Source organism: Diplotaxodon limnothrissa, linkage group LG7, assembly GCF_057381915.1.
Source record: "Diplotaxodon limnothrissa isolate DT_005_m linkage group LG7, D_limnothrissa_male_GT1.1, whole genome shotgun sequence".
Taxonomy (NCBI): Eukaryota; Metazoa; Chordata; class Actinopteri; order Cichliformes; family Cichlidae; genus Diplotaxodon; species Diplotaxodon limnothrissa.
Genome location: NC_140602.1, coordinates 12,855,136 through 12,878,735, shown reverse-complemented (window position 1 = coordinate 12,878,735; position 23,600 = coordinate 12,855,136). Strand labels below are relative to the sequence as shown.

The window sequence follows — 23,600 nt, the reverse complement described above, 5'->3', positions numbered from 1 at the left end:
GACTCCATCATTTATCAGTGTCCATTAAGCCCAAGCTGGGTGGGATGGGGGATTATGAACAGCGCCCAGCTTCATGGCCATTAGACAGCATTAGCGTGTCGAGAGATATAGTGGTATGAGAAAGGAAAAAACACAACTAGCAACTTGTTGTCTGACACAGGACACATGACAGCGTGCTGATCACGCCACAGGGAGCTGCGCTGTGGCAATGACAGCGAGCCGACCACACCAGAGGGCTGTGGTACTGACCGCAGACCGTTACCAGGACAATGATCAGCATAATGCACCACGGCAGAAGAATCAATGACCGGTACTATCACGCCCATACGCTCTGGAGCGACATATCAGTGCTACCAAAATACACTTCCGCAAAGCAGAGAATCAGAAATGTTGGTGGTTTATGTCAAAGAGCGGAAACCGCCAAACCCTGTTATTAACATGCATACGTATTGTTTACAGTCAGTCATCAATATTATTCATGCCAATGTGAAGAGAGAGCCCTGTGATAATTGTCTCACCAGCAAGCCTTTAGAGAGCCCCTCTGACATTAAGCAGACTCGAGATGAATGTGAGATGTTTGTCATGCTTTCAATGTCCCCCTCTAGTGTTCACAAATCATACGACATTTCAAACTTGCTAAAGACATTTGTACTGGTCAGGACATAAACCCAGTGATCCCAAAACTAGGATCAGCATTCCTATGCAGAACTCTTTCCCCCCCCCCCCCCCCTTTTTTTCGCTCCTCGATGCAGACTAACCTTGCATTCTAAGACGCTCTGATCAGATTCACAAGTGACGTAAATCTCATCCACAGCCCGACGCAGATTATCAAAGAGGAATGCCCAGTAGCGCGCTCGCAGGTCCACCTTTCGGGGCTGTCTGACTTTTGTGGGGCTCTTCTCTGGCCCCTTTTCCAGCAAAGCTCCAGCTGTGCCTTTATTTTCCACGGCAGCATTCTGTGGAGAAAGAGCAAACTGAAAAGCTCCGTCTTCCCCCTACCATTTACAGGTGCTCTGTAAGGATTTCTGCTGACTAAGGCACCGAACATAGGTATCATAGAGCCAAGATAATAGCAAATATGCTGGAAACATTACGTTGAACTACCACTTTGAATGCAAACACCACAGAAAACACCACAAGCAGAGCCCCACGAACAATAAGAGAGAACATTTAGGAAAATGGCAAGAATATTTTTTAAAAACGTAAACATACACATTATCGCAATCTCTTGACAAATTATCTGTACTTAAGGCCAAAAGTAAAACACAAAGCACTCCAGTTTATTAATGAGTCCCTTTATAACAGTATGGTGTGCTTTACTTTTAGGCTTTAGTTTATTCATTTGTTTTATTTCAATATCTAACTCACAAATTTAAAACAAATATCACTTCAAAGCCTTTAATAAACACTTACTGTTTAGTGATTAAAAAAAACAAAACAAAATAACAACAACATTAAACTAAAATTTGACAAATGGTTAAAAAAAAAAAAATCAAATTTGAGATCTGCAGGTAAAGAAGTTTGGACAGTAGCCCAATAGCTTCTCATAACTGGGAATCTGATAAGGAAATGACTTCTGACTGAGCTCAATTAATCTTTTATTCTGAAAATCTCCAGTGTCCAATAAATAAAGAATAAGATATATTATAAATTTTACCTCACTGCATATTTTTGGTTTTGAAATGTTTTTCAAACAGCTACTTGCACTAAATAATGAAGATTTCCAACTAAACCCTGATCAGTTTAAAATAATGATAAAAACTAAGTGTTAAATGAGAAACTTTGACTGCTGAAGCACTGACATCACAGTGAGCTGAATTTTTAACATCATGTGGCTGGATTTGTAGGGAAAGCACAAACACTGACTGCACAGCAGTGTTACAGAGTCATGCTACCTTTACCTCATTATTTTTATATGGAAGCCCACTCACAAAGAAACTAACATTATTAAACATTTAACAGTCCAGTTGATGCAATAATCTCTTGTATTGGTAGGCACAAATAGTTTGCCAAATTTCAGGTGCATATGAGAGAGAAGTACACACTGTGAAGGCCCATCAGAGCGCTAACTTGAGGCAGATTTTGGTTGCATCCAGGAGAAAAATATTAAAGGACTTCATACAAAGTTTCGCAACCACCACAGACAGGCTTGCATCAAGTTCGTTTTTTAGGGTTTCAGGGGCATGAGGCAGAAGTCAGAGATGAAATAAGTTAGTAAAAAGTGCCCTCTAGTGTTGGAGGACGGTATTCCAACCTGCTTTTTATTCCTTTGTTGTCCCGAATTGATTCTCTGAGACCTGGAACTGCCACTGGAGTTGCCTTTGGACTTTGCTAAGTAAAGAGGAGAGAGGAAAAAAATATGAGGCTTGCATTTAGATAGTGGATAAATAATCAGAGCTTAAATCTGGCCAACAATGAATATATAATTGTTGTGACAAATAAATACGTCACATATGTAAAAAAAAAAAAAAAAAGAGAATCATTGAGAAGTGAAATACAAAATAAACACTTGATTGTAAATGATTAATTATAGAGTTGCAGAGGATTAGGTAAGCCTTATGTAAAAAAACAAACAAACATACAAACACAAGATTAAACTACAATTTCAAAAGCTGGACCTTAATTCATCCTCAAACTTTGGAGCAAAAACAAGGCCTTAAATAAATAAAACTGAACTGACCCACAAATAAAAGAGAAGCAGAGTGAAAATGAGAAAAATGGGTGAGCATGTTGAGTGGGTTTCTCAGAAGTGTTAGGATTAGACTATTTCAAAGACAACCCCCCCATTGTCACCATTTAAAAACACAAATATATTTTATTTATTCTAAAACACAAGAGCATGCATCAAGTTTAAACAGTCTGCTTAAGAAATCTGAAGTACTCATTTTATCAGTTGAGCCATGAGAAGAAAAATAACCATCTGGTTCCAGTTGACAGTGTACAACAACATTTTTAATGAATAACATATAAAATGCTGAACAATATTGGCAAAGACAGATAACCATATCCTGGGGTCACGGGCTATCACCTTTAATAAATTATCCACAACAACATCTGCAGCATCATAAATTAACGGCATAAAATTTTTTTTTTACTTTGCATTAAGCTACCAACCTTCCTCCTCTTTGCTCTCTAGAGGGACGCTCCAGGCAATGAGGTTTCGAGCAGCACGGCCCTCTTCAGCAACTATCTTTCGCACTTTGTCATGGCTGTTGGAGCGCTGAAATGAAGCCTGCGGGACAGACATAAGACTCAACACATTAAATCTGACTGGATTTTCCCCCTTCATTTTATTCTCGACCTAACAAAGGATGAATCAGAGTGTTAGTCACATTATTTGTGCCAGCAACATCAAGGCTCACAAAACTTTGGGCCAGCACTCTTCAGTTTTTGGTAGCCCAAAATAAATTTAAGTAGCCCGAATAAAAAAAGAGAGCAATTTTTTTATGTTTTGTTTCCTTTACAATATTATACATTAAAGTATAATATTGTAACGGAAAAAAAAAATTAATCAAAAATTGTTAAAATACAAATCACAACAACTGTATAAAAATTACAATCATCAACTCAAATACTTGGTTCTAATTGAACAGAAATTTCTATGAACTTGCAAGAACTGTGTAGAACATGAATCAGTCTGTGTCAGATCCTGAATCGGAAATTTCCACTGAAGTCACGGGTAAGACGTAAGTGGAACCAAGATCTAGGCCATTTGCTTTTTGAAGTTTGCAAAGACTGCTAAATTTTGCCAATGGTAGTTCACTCTTTGCAACATAGTACGCTGTTGTAAACAGATTTTTCAGGACTTCTTCTTGTGCTTGGTTTATTTTTAGTATGTTTTTTGCAATTGCTGTTTGTTCTGGGAAAGACATTGCAGACTGGTCAATAATGCATTTTTTGCATTTCTCATGGGTTCTGATGGGGTCTTTCTTAAAATTACTGGTCCCAGTAACAAAGGCGCTTGTCGACTCAGAAATCGAATTAAACTCACAACACACCTGGCAGAACATTATGTTATTTAGCTTTTGTCCATGAAAACCAAAAAAAGCTGCGCTTTCTTTTTGCCTCATAGTCTGATTTGTCATAACTTTTCCGTTTTGTGGTAGGCTTTTCTTTGGCTGCACCTTCTTCACCCTGACCTGTCTTATTTGGCTGAGCAGAACTAAAATACCGGTGTAAATCCTGCTGCTTTTACACATGTACTTACATAACGGTCAGCGATTCACTGCGCAATCAACCTCTATGACATGTTTAAGCTTGCTGCGGGAGATTTCACTTGTCACGTTTGAATAGTAAGCTAATGAGTGATAAATGGTAAATGGCCTGTATTTATATAGCGCTTTACTAGTCCCTAAGGACCCCAAAGCGCTTTACATATCCAGTCATCCACCCATTCACACACACATTCACACGCTGGTGATGGCAAGCTACATTGTAACCACAGCCACCCTGGGGCGCACTGACAGAGGCGAGGCTGCCGGACACTGGCGCCACCGGGCCCTCTGACCACCACCAGTAGGCAACGGGTGAAGTGTCTTGCCCAAGGACACAACGACCGAGACTGTCCAAGCCGGGGCTCGAACCAGCAACCTTCCGATTACAAGGTGAACTCCCAACTCTTGACAGTGAAAGCAAAAAAACAAGCGCAAATTCAAACGCGATTTCAATATGTCACACATTGACAGTGGCTCATCGATGCCAATGACATAATTACTCAGCTACATTTTTGAAAGAATGCAAAAGCATTGACATATAGTTTTCCTATGATAGCCCGACGGGCAGGGCTAAGATAGATTTTGGTAGCCCGACTGGAAAAATCGCTAGCCTCGAGACGTCGGGCTAGTGATTTTGCGAGCCCTGAACATGTCTCAAAAAACTTGGAAAGGAGGCAACAAAAGGGTTGTGGGAGTTTTTCAGAAGTAAAGATGGGCAAAGGTTCAATCTGGAGAAGTGCATGTGTGTGACAAGGCTGGAAAATCAGCACTGGCCGCCATGACCTTTGGACCGTCAGTTGGCACTGCATTAAAAATGTTTTATTCTTTTATAATGATAACTGGATGCATTCATGAACACTTCTAGAAATCACTGTCTAAACACAGCTCACCATACCATCCACAAAAGCAGGTTAAACCTCTTCCACCACAGTCCATGGGCCAAAGCTAGAAAGATGATGATAAACCACACACAGTAGCCATTAAAACACCATGGCTTCATAGCTGAAGAGCTAGAATCCCGTATCAAGAAGAATGGGACGACACTCATCTCATAAAAGACAATAGCTGATCTTCTCAGTTCCCAGAAGTTTATGGACTCTTGTTTAAAGAAGAAAAGATGCTACACAGATGCTCAAACATGTTCTTCTCACACTTTTTTTGTTGCCATCACAAAACTACCTGATTTTTTTTCTTTATAAAGTACACTAAGTAATTTTTTTATGTTATTTAAACGAATAAAACCTAAAACAAAACATGTTGTACTCATAAATATACACTGATAACTGTGCAATGACATCTTCTAACAAATTAACATGTTCTCATAAACTTAGAAGTAATCTAGTAATACTTCAGACATGTGACTGGTTAGTGTAAGTCACCATGTTGTCTCGCCATCTTGAATACTATAGCTGAGATGAGTGTCGGCATTCTGGCTAATCACATTTTATGTATGTGGCCTGAGATCGACCACATATGTAGTTCGCCTCATAAGTTACTTTTAATTTAAAAACCACAAATAGCACTTTTAAACTATACATAACCATTTAACATTTGTACATGTACATTTTTTATCAACTCTTTCTCAGTATGCTTTTATCCTCCTCGACCACTGCTCCGTCCCTGATTCCACCTCAGCGTCTTTCTCCTCACCTAAAACCTAATCTCCTGAATTAAAGTCAGGGCTCTAACACAGGAAAATGGACATTAACGTGGTCGTTTATTCCTGATATTATTGCAATTACTTATTGCCAGCACATTAGACAGGCAACGAGCCACATAAAACAACAAACAGCTGGTTGTAAGCTAACATTGTGCCAGCTAATATTAGGCTTGAGTGACATTTAAAGCAAAAAAAAAAAAAAAAAAAAAAAAAAAAAAAAAAAAAAAAAAAAAAAAATTGGGGCAGTAAGAACACAGAATTGCTATTGCAATCTACTGACATCTAGTGGTGAGATTTTACACACTGTTCCTTTAAAATGGCAAATTTTCTTAGTTCAAACATTTGCTATGTTTTCTATCTTCTAGTGTGAATAAAGCATGGGTTTATGACATTTGCAAATCCATGCACTCTCTTTTAATGTACATTTTACAGACCCAGTTCAAATTGGAGCCTGCACTGTCTTATTTTATTATAAATGGTAAATGGCCTGTATTTATATAGCGCTTTACTAGTCCCTAAGGACCCCAAAGCGCTTTACATATCCAGTCATCCACCCATTCACACACACATTCACAAACTGGTGATGGCAAGCTACATTGTAGCCACAGCCACCCTGGGGCGCACTGACAGAGGCGAGGCTGCCGGACACTGGCGCCACCGGGCCCTCTGACCACCACCAGTAGGCAACGGGTGAAGTGTCGTGCCCAAGGACACAACGACCAAGACTGTCTGAGCCGGGGCTCGAACCGGCAACCTTCCAATTACAAGGCGAACTCCCAACTCTTGAGCCACGCTCACTTATACAATAAATTAAGTAAACATTCACAGCTTAAAGTAAATAAATAAAATATGTTTGTGACCCACTTTTTATGTTCAGCATAAATAGAATTGTAGATAACATAAAATACATACTGACTAATTCTCACCCAGTTCTTTCAACAATAATAGTTTTATGAGCAATGAGCAGGCCTGAAGCCTAAGCACTGTTGCTATGGTTACTTCAGTTTTAATATACCTCAGACACTGATTTTGTTCAGCCGTTAAAACAGTGTTCCGCAGTACAATGTGTTTTCATTGCCCCAAAAAACAAAACATAACGGGCAAAAAACACTCAAACAAGGAAATCAATGGTACTTTATGTTCATTCAGTGCATTTTCGGCAGATTTTTATGTCAAACAGTAAGCAAAAAGTACATTTATAGCAATTTTAAAATTTTGCCATAAAAGCTCTGATTATGTTGCTTTGATATAAAAGTGTATGGAAGCGGTCTACGAGGTCATACTGTGACAAGGAACAGCTAGAGGCTGAGGCTCTAAACCCGTTCTGTGCAAAGGATGCATCATGGTTGACCTACACATTGAGTATGCATCAGTGAACTTGACTTTAACCCTGGGTGAAGCCGACACTGCGAACCAAAATAAATACAGCGACATCACATTCATTAAGAACCCATGTGATGAAATGTAGCATCGGCATCTTTCTGGATCCATATGTCATAGAGAAAATAAATGGCTATTTGTATCTCTTAGACAGCTGATGCATTACTGCAGAAAGAAAAACTGGCTGAACAATAACAGCGCAAAAAAGTGGTGTACCACTGCAGTCTGCTTGATTTAATTTGGTTCTTACATAACTAAATATTCTGATTTCTGGCAATCAGCAGCAATCAGAGGTTTATCATTCTGCATCTTCCACTTTTTTTTCCCCTAGAATAGACCGTACCACTTCTGCACTTGTCATTAATTATTTACTCTACTGTTGACTAGAGTCCAGACCAAACTTGAATATTTTAGACAACTATGAATCATAGTTTTATACCTAATGAAAATAACTATATAAAATAATAAACATTTAAAAAAAAAATCTAAACTGAGAGCCAGTTCTTCTCTTAACAGAAATGAGTCATGGAACAAATCATTCTCTCTTTTCCTGGATGTCTCTCATGAGCGCTACTGTTCAGATAAAAAAAACAAAAACTGTCCTTTTACCACATTTGCAACTGAAGAGATGAGGCATATGTTTTCAGAGGTAAAAAAGTAAAAATTAGGGCATAGCTTAAAATAAAAACAGTATATACATACACCACCTTAAATTCAAAAATAACAGAATAATGTGAACATGGCTCATTTGGCATTACACATGCAGAAACAGAATGCGTGTATCGGTCTGATGCCATTTAATGTCCCTAAGGGAGATACCCAGCTGACCTACTTTGGTGAGCAAAATTCTTTACATATCAAGTGGCCTGAGCTTTATTTTGTCAAGTGGAGAATAAGACGACACAAATATTTAAAAAAAAATAAAAAATAAATACAATAAATCTCATTCAACAACACAAATCCATCAAAGTAGCAAGAGCTACTGATGCAGCCTGTCCTATCTCTTTACAGTAAATGTTTACTCGGTATCTCCAGTGCTTGGCAGCCAGTGGATGACAAATAAGTGTTTTGAAAAAACCTTACCTACTCGCAACTGATGGCTATCGGAGTGCAGCAACCTGAGGCCAAAAAGGCTTAAAGCAACATTCTCTTTATCCACTTAATCAGCTACAAACAAGCTGTCTCCCATTGCACCATAGAAGAGAAAGATACAATGTGGAGCCTATCTTCTGCTGTCTTCTTTGATCAGGCAGTCCTTCCACATGCACAAGAGAGCATGTTTATTTTCTAGACTGTGCTGAGTAAGGGGCAAGTGTAAGGTTTCCCTTCTGGCAAGGTCTACAAACAGAAGTAGCAAGACAGTGGAGTGGGTGAGAACAAGCTCATTAGTAAAAGCAGTAAAAATCCACACATCACAGGATACGTACAGAATAGAAGTACAATCTGTAAGCAGGCTCTTCGTCTTTATCCACTCCTGACATACTTGACAGCCCACTTCAGGCAACCTGTTCCCTCTCACCAGCATTGCCACTTGTGCAAGGTGACATCGTCATCTGACAGCAGGACCAAAATAGACTCCCTATGTGTAGTCCACACTGTTATAGCAACTTGCCCAGCTGTGTTAACTCCTCTCCCAGTGGCAAGTGAGAGACAAGTGCTCAGTAGCCCACCATGCCTACCTTTTACTTTGACTATTCTGTTTGCAATTCTTGCCTGTAATCTAGTCTGAGCCCCTAGCACTCTGCTGAGTTAGCAGCCACCTCTTAGGCCCGACTCCCTGCCTGCTGCTGCCTATCTGCCTACCACTGCATGCAGCTTCCTATATTTACAGCTCCCCTCCTCTCACTGCTCTGCATCAGAGCCCCCGCTCTCTCCCTCTCTCTCCGCTTCTCATTTCTCACTCTTCACTCTCCTTCTACCACAACACTGCGCAGTCATGTGCACAAAGCAGGCCTGGCTCTCTGCCCCCCCATCCTGTACTTGCCAGTGATGAGAGTATAGCTGCAGGGTCAGAGACAGTGTGTGCGAACGCAGTGCATTAGCCACACAAAGTGATGCTTTAGATCTGAATGGACCCGGCATTCAGTGATTCATATGCTGCTGTGGGACAAGACATACAAGGCCACATGGTTTGACCAAATACAAATGGTGCAAACTTGGAAAGTCTGTAATAACACTTTGGGACAAAGAAAGGAATCAACATATTTTGATATAGGCCTGTTTACATTACTGCTGTTTTAATTTACAAAACAGTCCCTTTACTTTCACAGTTTTGCTTTAATAACATGACAATACATGTATGCAGACAATTTGTAAAAATGATTAGCATCTTCAAAAATGTAAATTTTATTGGGTAAACTATTACTACCACCACCACCACCACTACTACTACTACTACTACTACTACTACTACTACTACTACTAATAATAATAATAATAATAATAATGATGATGATGATGATGTAGGCATTTTTCTTAACCAAGAGGACAAAAAAAGGTAGAAACGAGATTTGACAATATCACACCATCAGAAAGTAAGGTCACCCAAAATATGTTTATTTATCGCGAGAACTTGAATTCCTAGCAAGGAATATCAGGGAATTTTTATGTTCTTGGTTAAATCAAATGTTTTACTTCAGTTGTTAGCTGCGAAACACAAAGCAGCGCATACCTTCAAAGCAGTTATGGATGCATTCTTGCTTTTGCCACCTCCATGCGAGGAGCCTGAGCTGTTGCTACCAGACCTTTCCCTCCCGTCCCCGCCTTGGTTGCTAACTCTTGGGCCGAGACGGTGCTGCCCAGCTCCGCGCCGCCGTCCATCATAGCGGTTGTCTTTGGACATCGACCCGCCTAGTGTTCAACGCTCAGTCGGTGACAAATTAAAGTCTACGAGTAAAGTCGCCCTGTTGTCAGAGGTGATGGGAAAACATGTCAGATAAATACATGACACTGTGGATAGCGTAACAGATGCAGGAAGTCTGAGCACCTTGCGTTTTTGACTGGCGTTTGGATGGTCCAATGAATTCGTCGTATGGTAGAACCAACAATGGCGCCAGCCAATCATGTAAATTATAGTAAGGTCAAAGGGTGGGATGCATTTTCGAGGAGGCGGGACTTCGAATTGTCTACCATGGCAACCACTAAGATCAGGCGGGACATTCAAGGAAGTTTGGTTGATTTGGTAGGACGTCAAGTCACCTTCAAACCGAAGGAAGACCACGAGGTGGAAAACCTGACTTCAAAATAAAGTCTTCTGGGGGGGGGAGGAAAGTACATCACATTACACTAGCATTAAATCACTAGTAAATCGCGGGGGCAGTGTTTTTTTTTTTGTTTTTTTTGTTGTTGTTGTTGTTGTTGTTGTTGTTGTTTGCTGTATACATATTAAGTATATCAAAAGGCATTGGAACCTGGTTCCATATAAGCTCTTTTTTTAAAATCAAATTGGCTTGCTTGCTATCCAGTGGGTAACACCAATGACTGCATAAGCCTTACAAACTACTGCAAACTACAACTTCATGAACAAGTACAAACGAGCATATTTAAAAGAGATTGAAAAGAGATTTAAAAGAACATCTTGCTAAACTTTTTTGTATGTGGGTTAAATGTATATTCTGTGTTACATGTACTCTTTTCCATTCTTTATCATTTTCTTATTCTTTTCCCCCTTGTTTCCTAAACACGTTGTGCCTGTGTGTAAACTAGTGAGGTAGCCATTGAAGCCTATTAGCCTTGAATAAAGCGCACATAACACATTTGAGAGGCGGCATATTGACAAATTATTTTTGGAGTTTGCATAATTGTTTTATTTTGAAGTTTTTAATCGGATGTTCGTCGTTCTTCGAGGTAGAGACTACGGTGGAGGCTTGAGTTGTACGAAGAACTTCCCATGGTAATAACACCTACGTTATCCTATATTATTTGAGTAATATAAGGGTGTTTTGGCTTGTTTTGGCTTTTATATGTCTGTTTGTTTGTTGTAAAGAACGCTGTTGTTGCTTTATTTTTCTTGACTTCCCTGTGGTTGTCGTATTCATCCTCTCTCTTTCCCTCTGTGTTTCAAGCACCTGAACAGAAAAAATAAATACATAACGTTTCGACGACTTCCAGTTTATCTGGGTGATCCTTCGCCTTTCACTCCGTCTTTTTACCGTCTCAGAAACAGTGTTTCACATTAGCCTTATCTGGCTTTTGTTTTTATCTTTCACTTGTTGGCCACCAGATAGCACAGTTGCATTTTGTCAAGTCTGTTTGCAGTGTGCACTTGTTTTCAGTTCCAGTGTTGTTTCAATCCTAGCGTGTTATAACTCAACAGATGACATCCTCTACATTTTTGGTACTGCTGCTTCTTCAGTTCGACTTTGGACAAAGCTCCCATAAACATCTGCATGATGATCATTACATCGGACAGCAGCACAACCCTGAACACGACATGAATGTACTGCTGGGAGATGAGGTGGCTTTTTTTCATATTTTTTGCACTTTAGAGCTCCATTTCTATCCTTCATCCAGCATCTCCTCACTTTCTTGCCCTGCTTCTTTTACGCAGAGGACTAATGAGATAAAGAAACTCAGCCCAGCAGATCAGAAGATAAAAATGATGGATATTGTAAAGAAGATTGATACAAATGGTGACAATCTGCTAAGTGCAGGTATATTTGTGCTTCTCCCAGTAAAGCACAGACAAACAAAGGGGATTAATAATCACACTCAGGCTGTCTGTTTTATCCACAGAGGAGATTACTCTCTGGATTCAGCACGTCTACAGAAAATATGCTCTGGATGATGCGGAGGAGCGCTTCCCTGAGTTTGACACCAATAAGGATGGTGTTATAACATGGGAGGAATACAACACGGTGGCTCATAACCAGCTCTTTAGTTTTGATGACGATGTTGTTCTGGAGGATCCAGAGCAAGAGTCTCTTAGACATGTGAGCAGACTTTAACTCTCTTCTTACACATCACAGATTAATATATCAATCAGAACTCTAACACGGGCTCATACACCATGCAGCTCCATCGAAAGGAGAAAAGGCGCTTTGACTTTGCTGATGTGGATGGCACACCTGGCCTAAATGTGACAGAGTTTCTCGCCTTCACCCACCCTTCTGAAGTGGATCACATGGCTGTGAGACATTTAACTCCTAATCGTGCAAAACCTGATATGATAATGCATGTTTCCATCCACACTAAGTGTGGTCTTTGAGTTTCATGTGAAAAATCTATTGGGGTTTTCTTTTATTTTTCTAATAGGATTTTGCCATTGAGGATGTCTTGAGTGAATATGATACAGATAAAGATGGATTCATCAGCCTGAGTGAATTTATTGGAGACGTTCGCGGCGATGGTAAGGCTGAGATTAAACCAAGCATGCAGCCTTTTTGTTCTCTTTCTCGTCTGTGCAGTGTTAACATTTCTCTTTTTTCTATGTATATTTTTTTAATCAGATGGTGCCCCTTCGAAGTGGGAGATCGAAGAAACAGTGCGATTTAAAGAACTGTATGATCAAGATAAGGATGGCAAGCTGAATCGAGAGGAGCAGCTCCGCTGGATTTCACCGAACAGCTACGGATCAGCAAGAGAAGAAGTAATGTCTTCTATCATGTGCTCAGCTTTTTTTTCTTTTTTTTCTGTTTATAGTGGATAAAATAAAGAGTGAAATTATTATAAGCGCGACATTTTAGAAGAAGAACAAGTTTAAACTCCTGAGCTTCTAGCTTCCAATTGAAATTCGAAATAAAGAATTACTAAGGATTATGAATTATTAACAAAGCATTTAACCCTTAACCTCCAGAGATCTGATATCTTGTGTTTGCTTTTTTAATTTCCCCTGGATATTTGGGATTATGTGAATCTGTTAAGCGCCATCTTTTAACAGAAATATCAGAATCAGAATCAGAATGGGGTTTATTGCCAAATGTTGAGCAGGTTTACAACATTAGGAAATTGCTGCGGTGCTTCAGTGCAAACATAGTGTCATAAATAGCACTTAAATAGACATGGAAAAAAATAAAAGTAGGGATAAGAATTAAAAGTGCTACGTGGAAAGATATGTGCATGAGATATACATGAGATATATACATGAGAATAAGAATTAAGAGTGCTACGTTGAAATATATGTGCAGTTTAAGATATGTCATATGGGGATGGGTTTATTTTAAAGTGTAAAAGAATAAAATCAATCAAATTGTGTATTTGACTAATTCTTCATTCTTTATTGAGCAGAATGAAGGATTAGGTGCAGAAAAGCCAATATCTAATGTCCCCATGTGAGGATGCAGGGTCTCAGGAGGCCAGCAGACCACTTAAGGTGAAAAATAGTAAACACTTGTGAGGGAGAGAAATGTTCTCTGAATAGCAGTGACTTATTTTAGTGCTGCAGATGAGATCATGTTGCAATAATAATGGTGATGCATCTCTCAAATAGTTCCACACAAAGCCAAGACATAACTCTATTTAACTTTGATGCAGCCCAACAAATGTCCCATTTCTGCATAGACAGACAGGTCATATTCAAACTGAAACTTTAGCTGACCGTCCTGACCATGTCTACATGCCTAAATGCATGCATGCTGCTTAAATACTGCTGTCATGTGACAGTATATATTTGCATTGTTCGTTTGAACAGGTGTTCCAAACAAAGTGCACCTTCTGATACAGTAAACTAACATTACCAATTTGTATGATATTATAATAACAATAGAAGTTTATCAGAAAACCCTTAAGACACACCCAAACTTGCCTCACAGCGCACCATTTGTGACCTCATGTCCTAAGAGGTGCACATGCATCTCCTCCTCAATGTTGTAAGGCTTTTAAGACATGAAAATGTTTGCAACACTACAAGCAGCAAGGGTGACTTCCATCTGTGGCAATTTCCCATCAGCAGAGTTGCCATGCAAACAACCTGAGCACCATAACAGTCTCATATTGTGCAAATGTTTAACATCATCTACATCCACGTGGAAGTAAGCCTGCGTTTTGCAGGTTAAAGGATCGTACAGTGAATGGAAGAGGGATGTTTATTTTACGATAATTTTCTTAGCTTTTTTTTTATCTTTCTTTTTTTGATGGTCTAACCACACCTTTTAAAAGCATGCGTCATACCTAAAAATTAGGTCATGGAATATCCTGTATATTAGACCCTTCCTTGCCCAGAGGTCCTGGAAAATTTTCTTAAATTAATCCGCAGTTAAGGCTTCTTTTCTCTCCAAGATGATTTGGTAGCATATACACTGATATTTTTGCTCTCCTGCCATCAACAGGCTCTTCACCTCATCAAGGAAATGGACCTCGATGGAGATGGACAGATCTCAGAGGCTGAAGTTTTGAAAAATCAAGAAACATTCATGAACAGCGAAGTAACAGACTACGGCAGACATCTGCACCTGACACATGATGAATTATAACAGTCTCCTTTGGTTTAATGTAGAGCTGTTATTTGTTTCAGTAAATGATTTCATGTCGTTTTTTTCCTCCCTGTCTGTTATAGAAAGGTTGTGGTATTTACGTCACCCACCAATGATCTCAGCAGTCACAGATCCTTTGCGTGTTATATCTGATCTATTGTTCGGCTCGTGTACAATATGTTACAAAATGTGAACAAAAGCTGAAGACTTACACAACAGTACATGTTTGTGGGCAAAGTACTGGATTGCATAATGTTGTAGGGAATTCCTTGTATTACCCTTAAAGAGCAAGAAGCATCACAAAGTGGAATTTTCAGTTTTCATGAAAAAGTACTGAATCCAATTCACATTAAACAAAGCAGATTTTGTTTTGGTTGCATGCTACAGTTTTTTTTTTTTAAATAGTGTCCGCTATCACTTCAGCTTTTGGTAAGTGCTGACATGTTGCAGCTCTTCCTCATTTAAATCAAATGAGTAAGTGAGTGTGAGCTCCAGCATGAAGCTTCGCTTCCTGAATGTGTCATGATCTGTTTCACTTGTATCAAGCCACAGCCAGCTACGCTGCTTGGAGTTAGAAGTGGCTGAAAGTTGAGTGCACTCTACAGCTGGGACTATTTTTTTAATATACGGCCAGGATGACATTACAGTTTAAAGATGCCTTTTGGGTGAGTCGTTGTCATGCTGCTAATTTTTCTTTACTTCTGGGTGCTTTGCATGTGCAGGAATAAAGTAGGCTACAGGTTTTATTGAACCGTGAAGCCAAACTTTCTGAAACTACATAATGTATCTGCACACTACTAAGCATGTACCAGAGATTTACTTAGTTTGTCATAGCCTCTCCATAGGTAGTTCACTCCTTTATCATTCAGCTTTTTTTTTCTCATTTGAAAACACACTGAATTGTTACAGTAAGTGATGACCAGTGGAAGCATTTTTATATCTAGATTGTGGTCATCATGTCCAGTTTATCTAGACTGAAGTGTCACACGATGTAAAGGATTCTTTCTCAGCTCAACCTTTTCATAATAAATAAATAAAAAAGTGGCTCAGCACAGTTGAGGGCTTCTTTTTTCATCGGGCGGATACAAGGTCATTTTAGAACATCTATGTGCCACCGTGCTAAATACACGAGCAAAACCACAAGAACTGGGTTGTCAGAAAGAGCAATCAACTTGTATAACTTAGAAGGTTAACTTTATACCGCAAAGTTATGTTCTTCCTTATTTCTATCTACCTTATCTCAGTGTTTTATATGAATGTAGCTTCTTTTTTTTTTTTACATAAATAGAGATGTTTGGTACTCTACCCACACGGTTGCTTTCCATTCAGAACCTGCTGTGAAAGAGTATATAATAGTTTCCATTCAAATGCTGGTGAGATGCACAGTGTGTGTCTCCATGGCAAAAAAAAAAAACAGTCTCAAAATATCTAAGCAAACCTCACTGATAGTCATTCAAATCCTCGGCTCCTCTCTAAAGGTGATCACTGATTTTTTAAACGTGGAGGAACAGGAACGTTTTCTTACAAATGAGCATGGTTTTGGATTCGTTTTTACTTTCATTCCAAAACTGAATATCGGTGTGTGATTTCTATTATGGCTGAGAACTTTGTTAGTGAGCATAGCTGGTGTTTTATCAACCCAGGGATCAGACTTCATCAGCAATGTTGGTTATGAGACGATTCTTCAGAGGCTTAATGATGGTCGGCGGACGTGCAAAGAATTGGAGGAACTCTTGAAAATGAGGTGGGCTCTATGATTTTGGCTAGATTTGTACATTTGAAAGTTATTGCATTAACATATGGCTGCATTTATTCCCAAATGTCAATGCAGAGCAACAGCAGAGGAGAAATATGGAAAAGAGCTTATCACCATTGCCCGCAAGGCCGGGGGCATGTATGAAATCTGGTAGGTATCAGGTAGAAATTGCTTATCACTATACTTACTGCATCTAAGCAATAATTCTCTGTAATAAGAAAAACTCGGCGCTTTTTTTTTTTTTTTTAAATAAATGATCTTTGTTTTATTTTCACAGCACTTTGAGAGCATCGTTTGATGAAATGAAAACACGTAAGCAAAAGATATCACATTATTTTACCAAAGCCGTTGTTACCCGGTCCATCCTTCATGTTCTTAGCCCCATGTCTTGTCCCTTTTCAGAAATTGAAAACATCGGAAATTTGCACATTCAGTTGTCTGGGCTCCTAAAGGAGGAGGTGAAGAGAATGGAGACCTTTAGAGAGCGACAGAAAGAACAGCGGAAAAAGGTGCCCATTTGAATGCTCATCTTGTTTGCATAAGCAGGATATTTTTATTTATTTATTTTTTTGGTTGCTTCTCTGTGTGATTTCCTGGTAACAGCGATGACTTTTGTTCTCAATTCTTAGTATGAAGTCATCATGGAGAAGGTCCAGAAGACAAAAGTCTCTCTCTACAAGAAAACATTAGAGGTGAGCTCAGCTCTTGCTATCATGATGACAGACCACAGGTTTGTGGTAGTTATTGTTTTTACTTTCACAGACACATGATGGTTTGAGCTTGAGTGAGGACATTTATTATTCATTACATAAAAGGCTTTAAATAGAATGAACAATGTCATTGACGTTTCTCTGTAAGGCCTGTCGGGCCTTGGGCCTCACTGTAACCCTAAAGCATTGTTGTGCATGTTTTAAAAGGCAAATTGTTTAAAAAGTCAATACAGCATATAAAAAAGGGGCCAGATTTTGCACCCTTGTGTTACACTGTAGATAAACAAAGATGCCTGTTCTCTGCTGAGAGGAAGGAAGTGAGTGAACTATTTTGTTTCTCCGGGTGCACATGCTTGACATCTCTTTTTTTCTTTCTTTTTTTTGACTAAACCCCCTCCAACTGTCTCTTCCCTCCACCTCCCACTCCCTTTCCTGTCAAGGCCTCATAAAGCAAGGTTTTAATGAGCAGTGCATGGGTTTTGTAGTTTCACATGGTTTCGGTTTGATTTCTCTTCCAGTCCAAAAGATCCTATGAGCAGCGCTGCAAAGAGGCAGATGAGGCAGAGCTAACGGCTGAGAAGCTGGGCACCGCCCCCACAGCCACCCCCAAACAGATTGAAAAGGTAGGTTTGCTCTACTGTGTGATTATTTGACCAAACTGTTGTTTTTGTTCCAGTTCACCCGTTTCAGTCTGAGCAAAGTCATTTCCCCATCAGTAAATATGATTTTTACATTGCTAAATAAGCTTGAGTTGACTCTGTTTATAACCTTTTAATGAATAATCATTTCAACAGTAGAACTGCAGGAAACATTTTTTTCAGACTCACTGGTGCATGTGGATTAATAGTTTCAGGTTTTATTCTTGTCAGAGTTGTCAATGATTCCAAGCATTAGTATTGGCATCAAGCATCAAGCCAAGCTTGTATGTACACGTTTTTAAATTTAGGGCGAGCTTAGAAAAACTTCAGCAGAGGAACATAAAAGAAAAAAAAAGTTTTCTAGAGTTAAACTCTGAATCTACATCATTCCGAGCAAAGTAGTTTAAATATCTGACTGACTAACAATAAGAGTGTCTTACGCACTGGCATTTAGTCACTAACAATATCTATGATATTCCAATTGAAAGCATGAAAAAACTTTACACAGAGAAATACAAAAAACGGTGAAGATTTACTAAGAAATCAGGAACTGGGTACTTTTTGTAAAACTTTGTAAAACTTTATGTCAAGTGTTAGAATGACTTCCTGAACAATTTATTGTTGCTTAAGTCCAAACTGGCTGCCTATTTGTCTAAAACTTGACACATTAGTTCCTCTTTCTGTGAAAAAAAAAAAAGAACAGAAATAGACACTTTTAAGTTGTATTTTAAGTAAACTGATACATCTCACTATTTCATATTCTGTATAGTTTTTCATATTTATATCCTGTTCATATCCTGTACATAGCTTGTACTCACTACAGCCTGTACATACTTATAGTTATAAAATATTCACAACATGCTTCATACCGTGTACATTATAAAATACCATAAGAGACCCATTTCTGTAATATACTTACATATCTATATTATTGCTAATATATATTGTAATATATCTATATCACTAAAGCACTTCTGGATGGATGCAAACTGCATTTCGTTGCCCTGTACCTGTGCATGTGCAATGACAATAAAGTTGAATTCTATTCTATTCTAACAAGTTACTGTTATTACTATTACTATGTTAATACTGTTCCCCTATTGCTTCACAATTTTGATTAATAAGGTAATAATTTGGTGTCACTTATTGGCTGAGTCAGTGTTAATCAAAACCTAATTAGTTTTATGTTGATATCCATCCATCCATCCATCCATCCCATTCCATTTTTCCATTTTATTAAAACTGAATCCTCTTGTTTGATTTTATTGTTTGAGTAACTATAAGCTGTGGGTTTATATGTGCGTTTATATTAATTGTGGTATTATCATTATTATAATTTTTTGTGTCTCATATTTTTGCTCTTTTTTATTTATCAGATGAACAACAAATCCAAACAGTGGAGAGAGGCTGCAGAAGAGGCTGGTAAGGACAACTAATAAGCAAAATTAAGTAGGATGTTTGAAATGCAGGTAGGAAACTGACAAGACATGATTTTTTTTTTAGGTTGGTGCTCCTATGAACTTCGCTTTTACTTGAAGACACGATAAATAGCTCAAAGTGCAGCTATTTATTTTATATTCAGGATAAACTGAACATTAAAACTCAAAATGTTTACTTTGGTTTTTGCATTTTGCTCATTTTTCCTTTAGAGAAACAGTACACGACAAACATTGAACAGCTTGACAAGATCCGTCAAGAGTGGGAATCGACTCACACTGACACATGCGAGGTATGCTTTTAAAATGTGCATTTTCTCTCTCTTTCTCTCTCAAATTGAAACGGCACGCTATGGCTTAATATTTTTCTAGAATATACTGCTATTTGTATATTTATAGAATATACAAATAGCAGTATTTGAGGCCTGCTTTGCCTTTGAGCGAGTGTAATACTTCCCATTCACAGAGGATAGTGACACATAGTGAGTCACTAATGTGCCCAGAACATTTCCGGGCAATAAGACCTCTCTTTATGTGATAAGATCAACAAAGCTGAACTAACCATTCAACAACTTCACACAACCCTATAAGAACACTTGCAGATGTCAACTCATAACACATTTACATACAAATGAAAACCCATGCTCAAATATATCTAAAAAAATGTTTGTTTGTTTGTTTTTGGGGTGGCAGGGGCAAGGTACTAAAACCTGTACTTTGAGCTCACCGAAGGCTTAAGTTTCCACTTGTGCAGGAAGCTGCTAGTTGCAACACTTTATTTTTAAGACTATATAAATACACTTTCTAGCCTCAACATAAGTGTCCACTCAAACTGCTCTTTTGTAGATATTTCAGCAGCAAGAAGAAGACCGCATCAGTGTCGTTAGAAATGCCTTGTGGGTGCATTGTAACCACTTATCAATGCAATGTGTGAAAGAAGATGAGGTGAGTGCAGCTGCTTTTCATTCACCTGAATTGGACAGAGAGGTAGCATGCTTACAATGTTTTCTGGACAAACTGTTCTTTCAGTGCTATGAAAATGTGAGGAAGTCGCTGGAAATGTGTGACATCGTCACAGACAACAACGGCTTTGTTGAGATGAAAAGCACTGGCTCAACCCCCCCAGGTAGGTATTCAACCTGCTGCCTTCCTGATTTGGATTTGAATATGTTCTAAGCTGAACATTTTAATATTATCTTTCAACTCTAAAGCATGCGACGGAATGCTTAGCAGAGGAAACAGGAAAGATGAATGGTGTACCAGGCTACTGGATCTGTAAAAACAGATTTTTCTTTCTTTCCACAGCTCCAGTTGAATATCAAAATTACTACGATAAGAATCCTACAGCTGAGAGAAACGGCGGAGTTGGATTTGTTGGAGTCATGAAGAGGTTAGATTGTCACCACATCAAGAGAATAATAAACATAGCTTGTACTTCTTGCTCAATATCTTTTGTGTATCCCTTACTGAATACTTTCCTCAATTTCTAGGTTTTCAAATCTTCTGCAGGGGAACTGTTCCAGTGGCTCGAAAGTAAACATCAACGAAGGAGTTCCCCAGTCTGCAGGTAAAGTACCATCGTGTTGGGATGACACTGCAATTTCTTACTGGAAGTAAACAAATGTGCAAGTCTTTTAATCTTGGTAACAAACGGTGTAGAACAGCTCTAAATTCTTCTTTATACAAATGATTTCCAAGCTCGGGAATGAACACAAGGTTGTGCTTATGACGTTATAGTGGGAAATGTGGAAGCAGAGCAGCGAATCTGACACAGTACAAGTTTTGATTCCAAATTTTTTAAAAAAGTCCTTAATTAGAGCCTAACTGGTTCAGTTGGTGAAAGAGTACTTCAGCTGATGTTATCTGGCTGTGGGGTCAGAACAAGGGAATGGTAATACTGCTGCACACCGCACCAAAAACTAAATGACCTGATCAGATGTGTACTTTGAGCTAAATATTGTGAGTGTGTGTGCTATACACAGTAGCGGGGTGGCTGTGGCTCGGGTGGCAGAGCAGATCAGCTACTGATCGGAAGGTTGGTGGTTCGATCCTTGGCTTCCCCAGTCTGCATGCCAAATATCCTTGGCATGCATACTAACCCCAAGTTGCCTTCCGATGCGTTCATCGGAGTATGAATGTAGTTTAGTTTGCACTTGAGTTTAGAAGTGAATGGGTGAATGAGGCATGTTGTATAGAGCGGTTTGATTACTCCGGCGGAGTAGAAAAGCAATACATAAGAATGAGTCCATTTAACATGTGATGTGTCTTTAGGAGAAACATCAGATGGAGTATATGCGTCCATTCCTGGATTCCAGGCGTCCCAAATGGGAAGTGATGAATACAAGGCGATATACGACTATGTGGCACAGGTCAGGTTCTGGGCACGGATTTTTAACTTCTACATAAGACATTTTCATGGCTCTAACATAGTAAAATAGGTTTTAGAGTAACATTATTTGCAAATCTTTGCATTTTAGTTCTAAGCATTTTGACTGATTTGAAAGATCACCCTTTGATTGTTTCTGTACCTGTTTAGGGAGAGGATGAACTCCCTCTATCTGTTGGAGATATTGTGATTGTCTTGGAACAAGGTGAAGATGGCTGGTGGACAGTGAAAAGAAATGGTATTTCTGGACTGGTTCCAGGCTCGTATCTTGCTAAAGAATGAGTCTAACAGCCGTATGTAGGACTGTGTAACTGCTACATTTCTGTGTACCTATTGTAAAGACTATGGAATAGAATAACCCCAGAGCTTCATCTTATCCGCCATTACCTTTCTGTTGTAAGTATCACTGAAGCACCTGTAGGATTTAGAATTTTGACACCCTGTTATGGAGAGAAATCAGTCTCAAAGGTGTCACAGATGTGCATCTACAAGCACAAACTAGGATGTATAAATGTGTGTATAAATTTTAAGAATGCACAAATGTGTGCTCTACACCCAAATACAAAGCCATTTGAACACATTTAAAAATATTTTATATTAGTTTATTATTCTTGAATAAATGGTGATCATGCATGCACAAATTTTAAAGCTTGACTTTACAGATCTGATCATTTACACTTTCAAAAAGCTTCCTCTGCTTACAGGTGTCAATTAAATGACCGTAATCTAATAAGGACAGATCATGTCAGGTGTGCAATTGGGGTATGAGATACTTCTCATTTCTTTCAGCAGTGCACAGATCCATAAATGCATGTTGTTTTTAAATGCTAGAAAAAAAACTGGGACATTTGGGTTTTCTGCTTATTCCTATCCTAATTCAAATAAATCAGGTGTATTTTCTAAATGAAGAGAATAGCTTGTTAGCCCTCGACTAGAACACAAACCAATTACAGATGCTATACAGACTGATGCATAGCATATGCTAAAGTAGTAAAACCTACAAGCTAATATAGGCTAATAGTTAAACCTATAAAGTAGTTCACAAGTGAAGCAAAATAAAACAGACAAGTCACAAAGACATCTGCTTTAAAAGCAAAAAAAGGGGGAAATAGAAGTAAAAAATTATTGTATTTCTTTGTGCAGATATCCTTTGTGCAGAGTCCCTGACCCAATATCTGCTACTGGTACTAAGAGTTCAAAGTTATAGCTGGAAGAAATGTTTGCAAAACGTGCAGGAAGCCAGCACACTGCGACATCTTAACACGCATAATTTAGAGGGTTGCTGGTAAAGGGCCCAGTGTGAACAATTTCAACAGCACCGCTTTCAACATCCTGTGAAAGCTGAAGATGCTGTGACAGAGCCTCAGCTAAAACTATTCTTGACCACATACAAAACAAGATAGCAAATATCCAGTAGTGTGTATTGCAGTCTCACCCCAGTGTACTTCAGTGGAACCTGTGAAGGGAGAAGTGACGTCACCCTATATTTTAAGTAAACACAAACAAAGAGTACAGTGGGGTTTTTTTGTTTTTTTTTACCTGCAGATTTTAAAAAATCCTTTCTAGGACAGTTTGTGTATGTTTTTAACAGACTTGAGGAATCAGAACCATGAAAGGGAAACTAACTGGAAAGACAGTTAGTAGTTGACAGTGGTACAACGCATCAAGCCTCCACAAAACATTATTCCCCAGTGTTCTGCATAAGCCACAGTGAAATCAAACTTTTTAATTAATCTTAGACTCGTGCATGACTGTTAATGAACTATTTTAAACCACCTTGCACATGGGGTCAACAATGACAGCCATATTTTACTCAGCTTAGTCAAATACCCACACATCTAGCTGATTTCTCTCCATTTTAAAACGGGAGTGTACCGGTTAGTTAAGAGCCTCAAAAGTAAAGCGAAAGACACTAAAGATGAAAGATTTTAGGACTAATAAACTAAACACATAATCCTAAAATTGATTGAATGTGAGCAATAGTGCAATTTATTTTCAACAAATTCAGCTG

The 23,600-nt window shown here is 38.7% G+C and overlaps 3 protein-coding genes across 6 annotated transcripts in view; 2 read left to right on the top strand and 1 right to left on the bottom strand.

The window, feature by feature from the left end:
* scaper (S-phase cyclin A-associated protein in the ER) overlaps positions 1-10,215 on the bottom strand; it is a 59,155-nt gene extending 48,940 nt beyond the window's left edge. Inside the window, exons 1-4 of one of the 2 annotated variants that reach the window (XM_085359223.1) lie at positions 9,926-10,215; positions 3,115-3,232; positions 2,255-2,331; positions 759-956 (exon numbers count right to left, since the gene is read on the bottom strand). In XM_085359223.1, the coding sequence (XP_085215349.1) occupies positions 759-956; positions 2,255-2,331; positions 3,115-3,232; positions 9,926-10,096 (564 nt within the window). In that variant the 5' untranslated portion in view covers positions 10,097-10,215. Of the gene's footprint in view, positions 1-758; positions 957-2,254; positions 2,332-3,114; positions 3,233-8,681; positions 9,079-9,925 lie in introns of those variants that run through there. The other variant, XM_085359224.1, reaches the window with a different exon arrangement.
* Positions 10,216-11,086: 871 nt separating this feature from the next.
* Positions 11,087-15,707, top strand: rcn2 (reticulocalbin 2). 2 transcript variants are annotated; one of them, XM_085359222.1, is made up of 9 exons: positions 11,087-11,146; positions 11,570-11,710; positions 11,804-11,906; positions 11,989-12,185; positions 12,269-12,382; positions 12,508-12,601; positions 12,702-12,841; positions 13,480-13,564; positions 14,520-14,544. In XM_085359222.1, the coding sequence occupies exons 1-8, from the start codon at positions 11,144-11,146 to the stop codon at positions 13,525-13,527; spliced, it is 840 nt and encodes a 279-aa protein (XP_085215348.1). In that variant the 5' UTR covers positions 11,087-11,143; the 3' UTR covers positions 13,528-13,564; positions 14,520-14,544. The 2 variants fall into 2 exon arrangements, with proteins under 2 accessions (XP_085215348.1, XP_085215347.1); XM_085359221.1 differs by lacking the exon at positions 13,480-13,564 and having other exon boundaries at positions 14,520-15,707.
* pstpip1a (proline-serine-threonine phosphatase interacting protein 1a) lies at positions 15,179-23,600 on the top strand. Of its 2 annotated transcripts, none has more exons than XM_085359219.1 (15): positions 15,179-15,328; positions 16,307-16,407; positions 16,495-16,569; positions 16,697-16,731; positions 16,822-16,928; positions 17,049-17,111; positions 17,648-17,752; positions 19,144-19,189; positions 19,417-19,496; positions 20,050-20,148; positions 20,233-20,329; positions 20,509-20,593; positions 20,694-20,770; positions 21,475-21,572; positions 21,740-23,600. In XM_085359219.1, the coding sequence occupies exons 1-15, from the start codon at positions 15,299-15,301 to the stop codon at positions 21,869-21,871; spliced, it is 1,230 nt and encodes a 409-aa protein (XP_085215345.1). In that variant the 5' UTR covers positions 15,179-15,298; the 3' UTR covers positions 21,872-23,600. The 2 variants fall into 2 exon arrangements, with proteins under 2 accessions (XP_085215345.1, XP_085215346.1); XM_085359220.1 differs by having other exon boundaries at positions 15,292-15,328; positions 21,478-21,572.

Excerpts from the sequence above, each read along its gene's own strand:
- rcn2 (XM_085359221.1), top strand. Across the intron at positions 12,602-12,701 it reads TGGAGACGTTCGCGGCGATG|ATGGTGCCCCTTCGAAGTGG; the intron begins GTAAGGCTGAGA and ends TTTTTTAATCAG. Across the intron at positions 12,842-14,519 it reads ACGGATCAGCAAGAGAAGAA|GCTCTTCACCTCATCAAGGA; the intron begins GTAATGTCTTCT and ends TGCCATCAACAG.
- pstpip1a (XM_085359219.1), top strand. The coding sequence starts at position 15,299 with ATGACATTACAGTTTAAAGATGCCTTTTGG. Across the intron at positions 17,112-17,647 it reads TCTACAAGAAAACATTAGAG|TCCAAAAGATCCTATGAGCA; the intron begins GTGAGCTCAGCT and ends TTTCTCTTCCAG. Across the intron at positions 21,573-21,739 it reads TATACGACTATGTGGCACAG|GGAGAGGATGAACTCCCTCT; the intron begins GTCAGGTTCTGG and ends GTACCTGTTTAG.